Genomic DNA, 16,573 nt, shown 5'->3' with positions numbered 1-16,573 from the left:
TGATGGGGGGGCAGGCGTCTCCACAGAGCAGGGCAGAGAGACGACGACCCCAGAGACAAAGGGCCACCCTCCTGTGACGTCACCGGTACTGCCTGCCACACAGTTCCAGGTGCCTCGCTCTGGGCGCAGGGGAGGCTGCCCTCCGGCACCTGGGCTGCTGGGCTGTAAGGCTCATCTGGGCCATGAGTTGTGAATGGAAGCGACACACACGTCCATTGGCTGAGCATTTAATTTCTAGTGCGAGGTCCTCTCGTGTCCTCTTATCTGCAGCAACCAGCGATGGCGCCAGGCGGTGACTTCTCCATGACCCCGGGCTCCTGAGCCATGGCCACGAGCAGAGCCCCTCCCAGCACCACCGGCCCCCGTGGACAGACGGTGCAAACAGGAAATGAACATTTATCACAGCATCGCCTAACCTAGCCTGCCCGGACAGACATGCCGCCCAAGCTCACGCCACGTCAGCCCCCTGGAACACAACTGCACCTTCAGAGAACGGAGGGGTCCGGAATTAACTGTGGGTAAGTTTTCACCCCCAGATGAGTGGGAGCTCACGAAAGAAATTAAATTGTAATAGAGGAAAATAAAGCGAGTTACGCGTCTTTCACTTCTGAGTTTGTGACCAGAGCTTTGTATCCGCTGCCCCGCCGCATGACCCTCAAACGTTCCTCACTTCTGTCCCCTCGTGGCTCCCACACGGACAGAGGTTAAGTTCCACTCACCCGCGAGTCCTAGCCTAGAGCCTGACATCCAGCCAGACCTCAAGGTATGCTGTTGATCTGATACCTGCAACCCCCGACTCGCTTCAGAACAGTTCCCAGGTTTCAAAAACTGGTTCTGTTCCAGTGTCGGAGTAAGACAAGGGTGCCAGTCTCCAGGAGCACCCTCCCTCTGAGGGGCTGTCCATGCAGCGTGACCTCACTGCGCCCTGGGGCAGCCTCCAGCCCCTCCTGATTAGCAGCTCAAGGCTGAGAGCCCAGCTGCCTGCAGACTGTCTTTACTCAGGCCCAAAGCCAGCGCTAACCCAGTCGGAAGGAAGGATGCGGCTCAGCAGCCCTGATGAAATCAATTAAGAGAAAGCTGACTGAGACAGACGTGGCAGGCCTGCGGGAAGGCGGCCCAGCGCTCTGTCTGCAGAGCCCACGGCAGGCGCTGCAGGCTCAGATCTACAGGGACTCTGCTGGTGTCAGACACCACACAGTCCCAGCCAATGCTGTCAAGTAAGAAGATAAACTCAGGGTTCCCAGATCTCCTCATTTTTCAAAAGAACTCTGTAAGCTTATGTAAAATCTCTCAATTTTAAAATACTGGCAAATAATTCAGTTTTTATCTCCACACTGTGCAGACAAGATAAGACATCCTTCAGGGCTGGATTGGACTGGATTATGACACACACCCCCCATCTTAGGCCGACAGTGACAAGGCCACTCACCGGTTCCTCTCACTGTTCAGACAAATGCCACAAACATGTTTAATTCATTGCAAGCGTCTTTGCTGTGCCTTATGGTGTGTGTGTTAGCGTGTGTGCACGCACACATCTCTAACCCATGTGCCTGTACCTATAGAGAAACAAGTGACTGGCAGTTGGACACACATCGTCCTGGCAATCCTTACTGTCAGTGAAGTCGGAAGTGACAAGCAGAGCAGCCTTCCTCTCGGGGGGAGTCATGGAAGGGTTCAAGGAGCAGGTCCCCCTTGAATCTCGCTCTCCAGGGCAGAGTGGAGAGCACTTGCCTTCTGAGGGCCCAGGGCGGGCAGAGGCCTCGGAGTGGAAAAGCCCATCACCAACAGCGAGCCGGCGCACACGGCTCAGGGGGACCCGTGGGGGCTCCCTGCATGGCCACAGCAGGTGCAGCTGCCGAGTCTCCTCTCCCCAGGGAAGCAGGAGGGGTGCACAGTCTACCTCCACCGCTCCCCAAACGAACGACCTCAGCCAGCTCGAAGCACAAAACAAATGTGTGCATCTGCTCCTTACACAAGGAGGACTGTGAAAGGAAATCTAGTGAAGAAAACCAGAAACAAGGGGCAGGTCCCTAATGTCGGACTGATGCTATATAGCAAAGGCAAGAGCGCCAGATGTCACCACACAGCCCACGACTCCTGCGGGAAGCAGGCCTCCTATGCTGGCGGGGACTCCTCCAAGGGGCAAGAAAGAAGTTAAACAACAAGCCAAGTCAGTGAGGAGGTGACTTCCAGAATGATGGCATGATTGCTCCACAGACCCACTCCCCAGTGAGACAACCATAATTGGGGAAAATCAGCTTAAAGAAAAACCACCACCATTTAAAGTCCCAGTAAATTTTCCTAAAGGCATACAGCAAAGTAAGAAAAATTTATTCAAGGAAACCTACTAAGACTTGGTAAGACAGAGTCTGTGACCCTTGAACCAGCCCCTGCTCCAGTCCAGGCAAGTGTGGCTCAGAAGACCCGGCTCCCTCCCGCAGGGCCTAATCACAGCTGCGCATCTCCTGGGCAGGCCACCTGCATTTCCCATTCTCTGCAGCTCCTAGGTAAGAGCCACTGAGAGACCAGAGCTCCCGGCCTCCGTCCAACCGCGGCCACGGTGTGCGGGGTCTGTCCCAGGTGTGACTGGCAGGGAGTCCGGGCCTGGACTGCCCTCACCTCCGGGCACTCAAGGAGCAGAGGCTCCCCCAAAGGCAAACTGAGGCTGGAGGCTGCCTCCCCTGCGTGAGAGCCGGGGTGTCAAGCCGGAGGAGTGGGCCACCGCCCCTGCCCCCAACTCCAGGGATTTCCCCAGATAGGGGAAGCAGGCCATCAGAACAGAGAACGCCAAAGCACTCCCCATGGAAGCGACGTTTTCTGAAACAGCGTGCGGGGAAGTTCAAGCCTGAGGGTACCTGGCCTCTCCTGGGTGTGTCATGTGAGGATGAAATCACACCCGCCTACCCCACCCGCCCCATCTTATCCCGCCCCACCTGCCCCCCTCCCCACCTACCCCAGCCCATCCCATAGTAGTAGAGGTGCTTGCTGTCCTCCGAGCCGAAGACCTTGATCACCATGCTGTAGAGATGCAGCCCCTCCACCAGCATCCACGCGAAGGCGCTCAGGAAGAAGTAGTGCAGGAGCACGGCCAGCACCCGGCACGGGGTCTAGGAGCAGAGCAGAGGGGACACCTCTCTGGGCGTGCGCAGCGGGCTCCGCCGGTACCCCAGCCTACCCGCATCCATTTCCGGGGCATCTTCGGGTCACGGGGGCCTCACCCCCTTCTGGGGACCCACTCCCCTTTCTGGTGCTGGGGAGTTGGGTGCAGCACATGTCTGACTGCCCTGTGGCCCCTCCCAGGCACAGTGATTGGCTCAGGAGAGGGCTGGAATCAGGCCTGGCCAATCCACATAAACATCCCCACCCTTGCAGCAGGATTGGCTAAAGGGCTGGCACGTGACCCGCCTGGTCCAATGGGGTGGATTCTGGGGTGGGCGGAGCCACCAGGGGGCAGGTTTCCCTCCTTCCTCTGGACAGGAGGACAGGAGCCTGGGGTTTGGGCAGCGGTCTTGGACCCAAACGTGAGGCCTGTGCAGAGCCGGGCCCCTGAGAGAAAGGGAGTTGAAGACAGAGAGGGCAGCTTGTGACATGGCTTAAACCCCTAGGTTCTGGACTTTTCAGTGACACTGGACTTCCCTAGAATCGTCCCAACAAGGGTAATGAACAGAGATGCGCAAACTATCCTAATGTCCTTATTTCTGGGTGCTGGATGCTGGCATCCAGGCCCCCCTGCCTTCTCTCGGATGAGGCCCAGAGGTCAGGGCCTGCCCAGCACACAGGCTCAGTCTCCAAGGGTCTTCTCTCCCTTCCGCTGCTGTTAGTCTCCTGGCCCCACCTAGAGGCTCAACCTGTGGCCTCTGATGCCTCTGGGAGCCTGGATCAGAGATGCCCTGTGCTCTGTGAGTCCACAGCCGCCGTCCCTAAGCTGGGACAAAAGGTCCAGGGGACCGGGAGCCCAGGGAAGAAAAGAAACATGAAAGCCAGGAGCGACCATCTCTGCTGGGGGCTCCAAAGTCCTGTCCTCCTGCGGCCCCCACATCAGTTAATTTTTGGAGAAAAAACGTACGAGCTGCTGCACTGTTGTGTTTCTTGTCATCAGGAGCTGTTAAATTTAGATACAAACTTGGGACACTCCTATTGCTTGTGTGGTCCCAGCACCACGTGGCCCTGCATCTTCTAGGACCCGCTGCCCCTTTCCTGTGGGGAACAGCCCCTCCCCACACAGAGGCTCTAGTGAGATTGGCCACCACAGTCACCTCTCCTGCTGGCCACAGAGGTCATCCAATGGGCCATCACTCAAGCAGGACCACTCAGAGCTTGCCGTGGGATTCGTCACACAAAGGCTCTGGGAGGGAGAAGCCCTCCCAGCAACCCCAGGTGGCCCCCAGGTGTCACCATCTGGGGTAATGGGTGTCTGGAGCTGCCACCACGCCGTGGGACCTCACTCCTCACAGTGTGGCCTGGACAGGTAGCATCAGCATCCCCTGAATGCTTGATGGAAATACAGAATTCTAGGCCCTGCCCAGAGCTCTGAACCCAAACCCGAATTTTAAGAAAAGCCCCATGTGATGATTCACGTTGGAGCTTCAGAGAAGTGCCCATAGGAGAGAGTGAGGCCGGTGCACACCTCGTTTGTCCACAGCACGTCCAGAGCTTCTCAGATACCCCCTGAAACCCTAAACCTGCAGGGAGGCACCTGGAACAGAGGAGGGTGGATGGCTCCTTAGGCAGCAGCCCCAGGACTGGGATGTGGGGGCCACGGACCCTGCTGGCAGCGAGGACAGGAGGATGTGCTGACCCTCACTCGTGCCAGATGAAGTTCACCTCACGTTAGCCAGTCCTGACGCATCCTAAGACCACCGACTTACAGCTTCTCCTGAACTGTCATTTCCTTCCCTCCGGCGAGAAGCAGTGTCAGCTTCTCCTTTCCACCAACTGGGTTGTAACCCACATCTCCCAAGCCTGGGTCATTTCCGTCTCAGCTCTGAACCTCCTGGGAGGTCTAAGACTTCCTACTCCTTGGAGAACCCCACCCCACATGAAGTAGGGGTGGGGGAGAAGGTAGGAGTGGGTCTTCACAGCCCCTTTGTTGAGAGCGCCCCCCCCCTCCCCCAGCAGGCAGAGGGAGTGCGGCTGTTTGCTGTCAGCGCAGGGATGGCCGGCAGAGTCTGCAGCAAGATGGCACGAGGTCAGACCCTGGTTGGCCGCTAACCAGGGTCATCACCTTGGGCGAGTGGCTGTACCCTTCATGCCTCAGTGTCCGTCTCTGTAAGCAGGAGGTTAGCACCTCCTTGAGAGCTTGTTCTAAGGATTAACCTTGCTGATCCATGCAAGCTCTCAGCACAGCGCCCAGCGCGCAGTCGGGGCTCATCAGTGTGAGCTGACATCTCATCAGCAGCATCTTCATTACTGAGATGGATGCTGCGCGGAGGCCGGCACGTGCGTGTCATCTTCTCTGTCTCTCCTGGAGGAAGCCTGGCTATTGGGGGCTATTGGTCTGAATTCTGAGTTGAAGAAACTAGCAGGGGAAGGAGCCAGCCCTGTGACATCAGAGAGAGGAGAGGAGGAGAGAGGACAGCAGCAGGACCGAGGGGCCTACTCACGGTGCCCGGCTCCAGGCGGAAGCTGATGAGCAGCAGGACCTGGGCCACCAGGACCGCGAAGGACAGGTTGGCGTGGATGTGGTAGCGCTGGTTCCGGATGGTGCTGACCGAGCTGAGGGCAGAGAGGCAGGGGTGAGGCCCAGGCCCAGTGCCGGCTCAGGCGTGGCTGTTCCATACCACTCCACCAAGAGCCACCAAACAGGTCTTTATAAAGCCTGCCCAGATGCTGTCACTCCCGGCTGTGAACCCTCAATGACTCCCTATTGCTCTGAGAAACAACCTACTCCTTCAGGCCCTGCACGGCCTGGCCCCTGCCTGCTGCTCTGAGCCCTTTCCTGGTCACGATGCCGCTTTCTGTTCTCAGACACCCTGAGTGTGCTCCAGCCTCGGGGCCTTTGCACCAGCCGTTCCTCTGCAGTAAACTCTCTTCCCAGGTCTCCACATAGCGGCTCAAACGTCTCCCCTCAGAGAGAACTTCCTGGCATGAAGGAGCTCCGTCTCCTCACTCTAAACCGCTATCTCATGGTGCTGAGGGCCGTGAACTGTGTGCTTGTGCCTTTGTGTCCTTGCTCATTGTCCGGCCCCTTCTGGACATGTTATCTGTATTGGGCACAGCTGTGTCCCGGAGCTGACTACGCATGGGCACAGGGGGCTTGCTGAGGAGTAGCTGAGGAGCAAGGGAACCCAAGAATAAATGTCCTGAGCACAGTGCCAGGGTCCCTCTAAGCCTGCACCTGGCTCCCATCCTCACGTGTCCCGTGCACACCCCGTTCCTGCCACTCAAAGCTCCTGGGTTCCCAGATGACAGTGGGAAGTCAGGGGAGGGAAGCCACCAGCCTCTCCCTGCGGATCTTGTTGCAGCCCCCGACCACCCAAGCCCGGGACCCCCCATCCACAGAACTACCCAGATGACGGGTGTCCTCAGGGCACCAGAGCAGGTGAGGAGGGCGCTGGACTCCAGGACGAACCCCCAGGAGTGTCATCTCCCAGCAGAGGAAGGAGGGAGGGGGCCACAAAATCCCAAGCGACCCGAGAGAGTGAGGCCCCCCAGGGGAGTGTGAACGCGAGCCGTCTCCACAGCTGGCTGCCCAGACGCACATCTCTCATGTGATCTCTCTGTCCCCGGTCAGAAAGGGCCACAGAGGAACTTGGGTCCCGCCCTCCACTCGGAGGAGCTGCAGAGGTCCCTTGGGCTCTGACCAGATGACACAGCTTCAACGGGATGGTGGGGCAGCCCTGCTGGGAACATGCCCTCCTGCCCGTCCAGTGCTCTCTCTCCAGGGACCTCCCACGCCCTGTCCCACAAGGAGCTGGCCGCTTTGATATCACTGCAAGGGTGTGGGGGGGTCCTCAGTCCTGCTCTCACCTGGCCAGTCAAAGGGCCAGAAAGCTGGGGGCTTTCTGTGGGCTGGGGACCTTTCCAGAACTTTACAGCTTAGCTAAAGCTGGGTGCCCTCCAATTCCACAGACCTCCTCTCTCCTCTCTCTTTTCCAGCACCCACGGTCCCCTCCCTGCACCCCAGATCTCAAAATGAAAAGCAGTTGAGGGACAGCCGTCCAGCTGTAACAATGATGTGCAGAACTAAATAGGGGCAGCATGTCACCTCACAGGGGAAATCGAGGAGGGGCAGGGGTGACATTATCGTTTCCATGAGGCCACCAGCCCCCACCCCCCGGGGAGAGCAGAGGATGACTCACGAGAGCACGGCGAAGGTGACCAGTGTGACAGCCAGACAGAGCACGGACAGGGAGCAGCCGATGTAACTGATGGACGAGAGCGCCACCTGGTGACCGCGCGTGAGCTGCGGGGAATCAGAGCAGAGGGGTCAGCTGGCCGTCAGGTCCTGGAGGGGCACCGGCCCTGCAGTTGGTGTGGCCCAGGCCTGATGGGCACCTCAAGCTGGACAGGGTCCAGGGCTAATGCACAGCTGACTATGAGGCTACCACTGTCCCATTGTGGATGTGGTAGTGACCACTAAGCTCTGTGTCCACCCCAAAGGCCCTGCGGTCAGCACCGATGGAGGTTCAGTCCTTGGAACTAGCCCTTGCATTTGCACATTTCAAACACTCCAAATGGCACCAAAGTCACTCAGATCCCTCCTCCATCCACTTCTACACTGCTACTGCCTAACCCCTCCCCTCCCAACCGGGACACCCCCTGCTGTCTACCTGCTGGCCAGGCCACGGGCCCCGTGTCTAGACTGCACATCCACAGGTGCAGAGTTTGCTTAAGAGGACGGACCCAGGACCCATACACCCGGGTTCAAGTCCCAGCACGACCACGTGCCAGCTGATGACCTGGGACCGTGACTCAGTGACGCTATGTGAGGGTCCAATGAATTGACATCTGTGAAGTGCTTGGAGCAGGGCCAGGGAGACAAGACGCGCTGCAGGAGAGTCTGTGTAAGAGTTCACTGTTATCCATGTCGTCCTCCAGCAGAGCATAAACAAGTGTGGTGAACTGAGCGCCTGCAAAGCCACAAAGGGCCGTAACAGAAGCCACAGCTCACCCAACAGCACAACCTAAAATGGCGGCTCCCTCGGCTCCACTAGCTGGCATCTCGAGGTCGGACACATTTGACCCTGGGCTCTAGGAAGCTCCCTGCTCCCTAAGCCACATGCCTCAAAGACCAGCTTCCTAAAGCTTGTTCCTACAGAAGGTGCCACTGGGTGCTTCCTGCTATGGTTTACGGCCAGGTCTACAGCAAAGGCCCAGCCTGGAGCTCACTCCGCATCACTGCCCTCCACGTTCTGCACCAGACACCAGACATCAAGGTCCCTCCAGCTTGCCCAGTACACCCTGGGACCTTTGCCTTGGCTAAATTGCCTTCTCCCCGCTTCACTGGGACATAATCACAGCAAAAGTAGGCAACTCTAATGTCTGTAACAGTGCTGTTGGCAAGGACAGTGGAAATGCTCCAGACCCAGGAGGCCCCAATTCTGGAGCCCAGGAAATGTCAGTGGATCCAGGGAGCAATTTGGGAGCCAGCAGGACCGTGCCTGAGGATGGATAACTCAATGGATTTTACTACTTTCAGATGTGTGAGTCACTGCCAGTAACTCATTCCCGGGGCTACGAACACTTTAGTCCCAACTGAGTGGGGGGAGGGGAAGGAGAAACCTGGACCCAGCAGCCTAGATGCGGGAGGGGTGGGCCCTCATTAGTCACCTCCTGTGTCTAACCATCTAACTGTTTACCAAAACAAGTTCCCTAGACAGGTGGGGCCAGCAATGTGTTCCTACAGCAACCTTCTTGGAGATATCCCAAGATCTGGACCCCAAACTTCTCCACCTGCAGATAGACGGCCCAAGAGGTGTTCTGATTCAACAAGTACCCTGGGTGGGCAAATGGAAATACGTTCCTGGAGCCACATTCCCATACTTTCTTCCTTGACACTCTAGCTCCTACAAGATGTAGTTAGCGGGTCTTCCGTGAAACGATGTTTCTGGTTTTAGATAAGTTCAGAGAAAGCTGAGTTCTCTATCCCCCTTTAAAGACTTTTGATCAATATAAGAAATTTAAGAGTTCTGAGGAATCCTGCAGGTAACAAATATTTAGCTATGTTAAACTTGGCGTTTCTCAAACTCTTTGGGGAAGGAAAGGAAGAGAACACCTCTAGACACGTAGTTTGGAGGTGCTGTTATAGAGCAAGTGACATCTTCCAGAAAATGGACTAAAATCAAAGACAGAAAACACTAATATTATACCAAAAATGTAATCTTTCTTTGCTGTCTCATAAGACAATTGAAAAGTCTCATTGTCACCATTACGGTGATCTCTGCCTAGAGAGGTAGGGAGTATCGGTTACAAAAGTTAATGGGCATCAGCACACTATCAACTGTTCTTGGAAGTGAAGGTCCTTCTCTGCAGCACTCATGAAATTGAGCCAATGGAGATGTCAGCAAATGAACGATTACAACAGTGCCTGTGTCCCAGAGCCAGCCTGGCTCCAAGGACACCTTCACCCCAGTGCCACCGGGAAGCCCTCTCCCTAGTCTGGCCCTGAGCCCACGTGCTCCACATGAGTCCTCCTCCTCCCTGTCCATCTCTATACTGCCTTAGTCATCTCACATCCCACCAGCGGGGTGCGTTCCACTCTCTGATACCACTGTTCTGTCTCATGGGGGGGGTCTTCTTTCTCCCAGAGAGATGGGCTCTTTGAGGATGGAGATCACTTTAAGGAAACTGTGGGTGTCTCATCACCCACAGCCCTGAGGACAGCAGGGTACTACTGAGAACGATGGTTCTCCAGAGGTATTTGCTGAAATATACCCCAGCAGGGTAAAAAGAGCCCTCAAGTCTACTCCCTGACTCCATTACTGATTCACCATTAAAAGTTTACTTAACCAACATCACTGTTCATATACCTCTTACAGAGAGAATAAAACTTCACCTCCTCCATTCACAGATGTGTAGCGAGCTTCCAGCGGGCTAATGTTAGAGTTCACTGCACAGTGCAGAAGCTTCCTGGGTGTGAGGGTAGAAACTGGTCAGCCATACTCACTGAAATCTTTTGACCCCTGTTTTCTGCATACCTACTCTGCCTGGAGCTTCTGATAAATGAGATTTCAACCCTAGCCTCAGACCCACACCTACCCAACCCTGTGCCATGCACCCTACAACCCTACTGTCAACCAACCAACCTTACAACCTTACTTACAATCAACCAACCTTACTACTAGAGTCAACCAAATCTACCATCAACCAACCCCACCACAAACCAATTCTGCCATCAACACACCCTGTCATCAATCTACCTTAATATCAACCAACCCCATCATCAACTAACCTTATCATCAACCAACTCTACCATCAACTAACTACCATCAACCAACCCCACAATCAGCCAACTCTAGCATTAACCAACCCTACAATCAACCAACTCTTTATCACAACTTTTACCAAGCCCACCCAAAGCTAGCCTCATGCCAGGCACAATGGAGAACACTAAAATGAATGAGATATGGCCCCTCCTTGAACATAGCTAACAGCCTGGCCAGGCAGCCTCGAAACGGTTATACAGGACATAAGGCAAACTGTATTGGAGGGTCATATTTTACATGGCACTTGAATTATAAAATGAGCCCATTAGGTGAAAATGGTAGGTGATCTAAAGGAACTTGAAAACCCCTGAGACCCCCTAAAACTGGAGTGTCTATAGTTTGCGCATGTAACCTCATTCATGGCCCCTTTGCACAGGTGTCTTGACTAACACTCAGGAAGACCACAGAAGGGGCCAAGAGGAACCTGCATGCAGCAGTCAGGGTCTTCAGAGCTTTCCAGTTTAAGACGGCTGTCAGACCTCCAGGGCAGAGCAGGGTGGGAGGTGACGCTTGGAGAGACCCCGCTTGCCGGCAGGGTTCACCCCCTTCTCTTTTATATAAGGGCTTTATCACTTGAACACATGTCCAGCCATTGGTTTGTCAGTGTGAGTATTAAGTGAATGTGTGTCCCATGTTAGCTGCAGCTCCACTGTGACCTGCAGACAGCCTGGCCCTAAGAGCCTGGAAGCGAGGGAGGGAGGAACATAGCGAGGAGGGCGGGGCGTTCACACAGCTCAACAGGTGGGCAGGAAGCCGACAGAGAGGAGAGGAGAGGGCCTCTTAGACTGGAAGCAACGTGAGCTCTGGATAGCGAACTCCCCGAAGACAAGGGTGGTTGGTCTGACGGAGGATCTGGCAAGCTAGGTGTTCAATGAAGGAACAAGGATCAGAACACAACGCCAGTCAGAGGTAGCGGGGCAATCACAAGAGCGGAGAGCTAGGACAGGAAGAAGGTAACTGCCTTTACTGGGCACCTGCTGCATGCAGGCTTTGAATCCTCAGAGCAGCCCTGTGAATGGGCATTGTGGTTCTCATCTGCAGAGGAGGAAATTGCTTCGGGAAGCGACTGCCCAACACTACACAGCCAGGAGGGGCAGTGCCGGGACACCCCAGACAGCCTGTCCTTCATCTGCAACAAGCACGTGTGGAGCACCCACCGGGTGCCAAGTGTGAAACTTACACTGCAGTGAGGGTAATAGATGAGGAACGAAGACACAAGCAGATAAACACACAAACGAATAAATGAGGCCGCTGGCTCCGTGCTTTGACGACGCCACGCGGGAAACAGACAGGGGCCCTGGCAGACGTGACCTGCAGAGGAGGGTGAGGAGCACCTGACAGCGTTCACACAGCCACAGACCTGAGAGTGGTTCTAGGTCCTTCGCTCTCCCCTCGGAGCCCACCCATCACCGAGTCCTGCTGGTTCCTCTGCCAACACGTATCCATACATCCCTCTCTCTCTCCCCAATTTCCAGAGCCTTTGCCTTAATCTCCTCCACCCCTCGGACCTCCTCCCTTCTCCCTACTGCACCCCGGGCCACCTTCAGTCGTCTCCACTCAGCAGACAGCACTCGCAGACCGCCCCGCACCGCCCCCCCCCCCCACCGCGGGCGCCCTTGCATCTGGAAGGAAATTCATCTTCCTCCACCGCCCTGCCTGCATCTCTGCCTCCTCACCACCTTAGTCACTCTCAGGAGGGTCCAGACAAGAAAGCAAGACCCTCCCCGTAATTCAGGAGGGGGAACTTAACGAGGGAAGCTGGTTACAGGGGTGTGGGAGACCCTGGAAGAGCGGAGGGCAGAACACCAGAGAACAGCCCAGCAAGAGCCTCTGCCCTTGCAGATCGAGAAGGACAACAGGAGGAGGTGACGTGAGCGGAGCGAGCAGGGCCCCACAGAGCTGGAATCAGTCGGGACAGGCCCGCCCAGGTGAGCTGGGGTCAGGGAAGGAGGGACGGCACAGTGAGCAGGGACTGCAGAGGGGCCACGGCCAATGTCAGCAAGCACCTCAGCAGAGGTGGATCACTCCAGTGCCCCCCTCTCATTGGCTGGAGTTGGCAGGAAGCCAGTTGTCAAGGGAGCCTAAGGCAGAGCAGGGCAAAGGACAAGGGGGGACACATCTGAGAGCAAACTGGAACATGCAGCCGCTCCCTGGGTCAGCCTCTGGCCCTGAGCACTCAGCCCCTCGCTGCTCCTGGACCCTGCACGCTCCGCTCCTCTGTCTCTACCGCCCGCCCCAGGCTCTTTGCAAGGCTGGCTTCTTCCCGCCTTCTGGCCTCCCAGCTGCTGGAATCCAGGCTCTGGGGGAGCCTGCCCTCCCTTGGGGCTTCTCTCTGACTCTCGCTGAGCCATGCACCTTCCTTCAGCCCCTGGCCAGCAGGAGCATGCAGCTCCCTGGGCAGCCCGGGTTTGGTGACAGCCCCTGGTCTTAACCAGCTGTAGCTTTTGTCAGCAGCAGCAGCCAGCCTCCCCTGTGCCGAGTCCAGGCTGCAGGTGCGTGTTGTGTTCCACTGAGGGAAGCGCATCACCAGCTGAGGGCCTGCGGAAACGAGCTCCTTGGCTGCTTGCTGGCTGCTGTCGGGGGCCAGGACTGGCACCCACGGGCCGCAGCATCCAGCGGGTGGGATTTCTTCCCACTGGATGCACAAAGACTTGACTCCCATGGCTTCAAAAAGACGTCAGCGACTTGCTTTCCTCGGGCTACTGTTACCTCATTGAAGGAGTCAGCTGGGGGCCGAGGACTGAGCCATTTCACCCCCTGGTTACCCAGGCCAGGCCCCCGGGCATGTCTCACCATCTCCCCTCAGCCACACAGCTTGTGTATCAGTCTGAAGCCAGCTGGGAAAATAGAAACCACTCTAGCCTTTCAAAGAGTGGAAATTTAATTCAGGGAAGCATTTACAATGGGGAGAAGAGAGCTGAGATGCCACAGGGATGATGAAGCCAGCGACCCTGGCCCTAATCGCAACAGGAATCCACCTCCCCCGGCGGGAGGACCAGAGCCCAGGGCTCATGGTCACCTGAGGAAGGCCACAGTCATGGGCTTGATGAGCGGCCCAGCAGGAGCACCATGAGAGAAGACGGGGCACCCAGCCTTGCCTCCATTCCTCCTCTGTTGGGGGAGGCACTGGACAAGAGGAAGACGTGGACCCAACCTGCAAGCCACCCCGACACCCACTGGCATGGCAGTGGGGCTGGAGCAGACCCCCGACAAGTGGAGCTGTAAGCTCTGCGAACAATTAAAACCGCACAGTGCTTGACCCAGCCGTCCCACTGTAGGATTTATCCTACATACTCGCAAGCGAAGGCAAGGATGTCTGCACAGATATCTACTATTTGCAGTGGCCAAAGACTGTCGTCACCTAATTCCATCCACAGAGGCTCAGAGAAGTCGTGGGGAGACCCTGCAGGGGTTAGAACAGAGGTGGATCCGTGCAGACTGAGGTGGAACAGTCCCCAGGACCCAGCGATAGGTGTTCAAAAAGTGCAGGACAGTCTTTCCTCTGCACGGCCTTTGTCTCAAGAGCAGAGGGCTGCACAGGCAGACTGTCTCTGAAGGGACAGAACCAGCCGCTGCTTCCCGCGGGGCGACAGGGAGACAGCCCTCGGCGGTGCTGCACCTTCCCACGTGCACACATCATCTTTAGAGAGAACGTAACTTAGAGAGTCCACAGGTTTCCTGTCACGTCACTTCCCGATGCCCTGGCTTCATCTCAGTCCTGGAAAGAACCCTCAGGCCCCCAAGGCCTGACACGGCGGGTTGGCAGCTTCTCAGAGATGGTCCGGCTTTTCCCCCTCTGGCTTCCACCACAATGCAGAGACCTATGATGCTTATGACAAAAAATGTGGACTTTACCACATAACTGGACCATAACACACTTCAATCCCTCAGCCTCCCAGCCCAGAGCTGACTGCCCTGAGCCGACACGGACCCCTTGGCCTCCCTGTCCCACAGAGGCTGGGTTGTGCATCAGTGCTGTGGGGCCTCTGGGGTGGAGACACCCCCTGCTCCAAGCTGGCTCATCGCCTTGCGTCCCCCACTCCCAGCCACCACCCTCACTGCAGACCCTGGAATGAGGTCTCGATTCTGAGGGCAGCCCTGAGACAGGAGCCCACAGGATCCCCCCGTCAGCTTCCCTCTGCAGAGTAGCTCAAGCCCCCACACAGCCCCAGAGCAGACGCTTCTTCTGGAAGATTCCAGAACAAATGAAGCAATGGCTGCTTTTCCTCTAAAAGTAGCAGCTGGGTCTGGTTGGAGGAGAGGGGATAAGTAAATTAGCAGGAGCGGATCCTGACCCCACGGTGAGGAAACTCTCTCACTGTCTCTAGGATGGGGCCGGGCCAATGGAATCTGAGCTCTCGACAGCACCTGGCCGCTGCCTCTTGCACCCTCATGTCCCATCCCACCTCCTGGGCCTGTGACACACATCCCGGGTGGGCCCAGAGGCTGCCCTGCGAGCCTGGGGTTCTGAAGGGACAGAGAGGGCAGCAGGAGTGGCCCTGCCCCAGAGCTCAGCAGACATACTGATATGCGGGCCCCATGGAGCTGACAAGGCCCAGTGCAGGGGAGAGCCCGGGAGCCCAGGGGAGACCTGAGGAAGAGAGGTGGGAGGGGGCAGCGCAGGGAGGGAGGCAGGAGGCACCATCTCCCCCTCCCAGGGCAGGGCTGGGAGCACCCAGCTCTCAGGCCATCTCAGGCTCTTAGGCCCCAGGGAGGGAGGTGGGTAAGAAGAGAAAGTGCCAAGTCCACGGCCTGGAAGGGCTCTGCTGGTGAATCAGTACAGTATGGAAGAGCGAGTGTGGAAGTCAGAGCCCAGAGGACATCCGGGATGCAGCAGGACCTTGTCTGCGACCCTTTTCCTAAATAGCTGCACAGACCCAGGAAGTCAGAAGCAACGTGGGGGGTTTCTGGGTCTGTAAGAGGAAGGCATTTAGGACAAGCCCCTCCGGGGATCACACACAGTGAGCCGTTACATTCTCGGGACAAGAAAAGGGCAGAACAACCGACTTTTCCGCAGGTGGAGTTCGCCTCTGCCCCAGACCGGAGGAGAGTGGTGGAGGTAGGGGCTCCCCTGAACCTCCATAGGACCCACATCAAAAGGGAGATGGGTCACCCCGCCTCTATACCCAGCAGCCAGAGGACTCTGACGTCCTTCAAAAGAATGAACAGAAAGGGGGATGCCTGGCCACAAACTGACACGCAGTGCTGGGAGGTCTGCGGGCCCCAGACTCAGGCCCCCAGGTGGAGGGGCCAGCCCCACTCCACCCCAGCCCACTCCCTGCTCCTCTCTCATGTGGCTCCTCAGCTGTCCCGACACCTCCAGGGGCCTCATGCTAGTGCTGACATCACTGCGACCTCAGTCAGGCTGGGTCCTCAGAGCTCAGTACTTGGGGCTGGGTGTTCGGGGCAGGGAGGCATCTGACGCCCAACACAGCTCCACGAGGAGAGGGTCCCCACTTACATCCCGGACAGGAAGCTGAGGCTCAGAGCGGGCACTTGCCCCAGGCCATGCAGTGTGACAGGGGAGGGACCCTGAGTACATGGTTGACTGAAGCAGGAACAGAGCCACGCAGCAGGTGCTCATCAGATGCCTGAGTAAGTGACAAGCGCATGAGGAGCCCCGGGCAAGAAGCCTGTCTCCCTACGGTGCACCGTGCCCTCTGCCAGCACCATCTACATGTTGGCCTGGCCTGTTTGTGACACACCCACGGGGACCACAAATACAGCTCAGAGAGTGGGTGTTTCACCAGCCCCCAGTGCCACCTTGTAATCAGGCTCCCACGCCCGCCTGGCCCCCCTCCCTGGCAGCCAGAGCCGGCTGAGTGGCCTCAGGCGGCCGCACCTGGCCTAGCCAGGGAACTGCTGAGTGCGGGTCCTACAACCATCGGCCCAGAGTAGACGCAGCCCCAAGGGATGGGGAGGGGTGCTGAGACGGCAGGCCCCACTGCAGCTCCAGCCTGGGAAGGCGTGTGGGCCCCGACAGTGCCCTGCTCTCCCGCCCGTGGCTGGATTTAGAAATGCCAAGAAAAGCCTAGAGTTTGCTTCAGGACATGGATTCCTCTGAGTCACAGACCACAAACTCCAATGCCTCCAGAGACACATTTTCTATAAATTCACAAGGCCAGCTGTGAGCCTGCGTACATAAT

General features: G+C 57.1%; 1 protein-coding gene across 6 annotated transcripts in view; it reads right to left on the bottom strand.

The window, feature by feature from the left end:
- Positions 1 to 16,573, bottom strand: part of ADGRD1 (adhesion G protein-coupled receptor D1) — a 171,982-nt gene that overhangs the window by 23,766 nt on the left and 131,643 nt on the right. For all 6 annotated transcript variants that reach the window (XM_070627345.1, XM_070627348.1, XM_070627346.1 and 3 more), the window contains 3 exons: positions 7,302 to 7,405; positions 5,604 to 5,715; positions 2,954 to 3,107 (listed from right to left, as the gene is read on the bottom strand). In XM_070627345.1, the coding sequence (XP_070483446.1) occupies positions 2,954 to 3,107; positions 5,604 to 5,715; positions 7,302 to 7,405 (370 nt within the window). The remainder of the gene's footprint in view (positions 1 to 2,953; positions 3,108 to 5,603; positions 5,716 to 7,301; positions 7,406 to 16,573) is intronic.

Source organism: Equus przewalskii, chromosome 7 (genome assembly GCF_037783145.1).
Source record: "Equus przewalskii isolate Varuska chromosome 7, EquPr2, whole genome shotgun sequence".
Lineage (NCBI taxonomy): Eukaryota > Metazoa > Chordata > Mammalia > Perissodactyla > Equidae > Equus > Equus przewalskii.
This window is presented reverse-complemented; position numbering and strand designations above follow the sequence as displayed.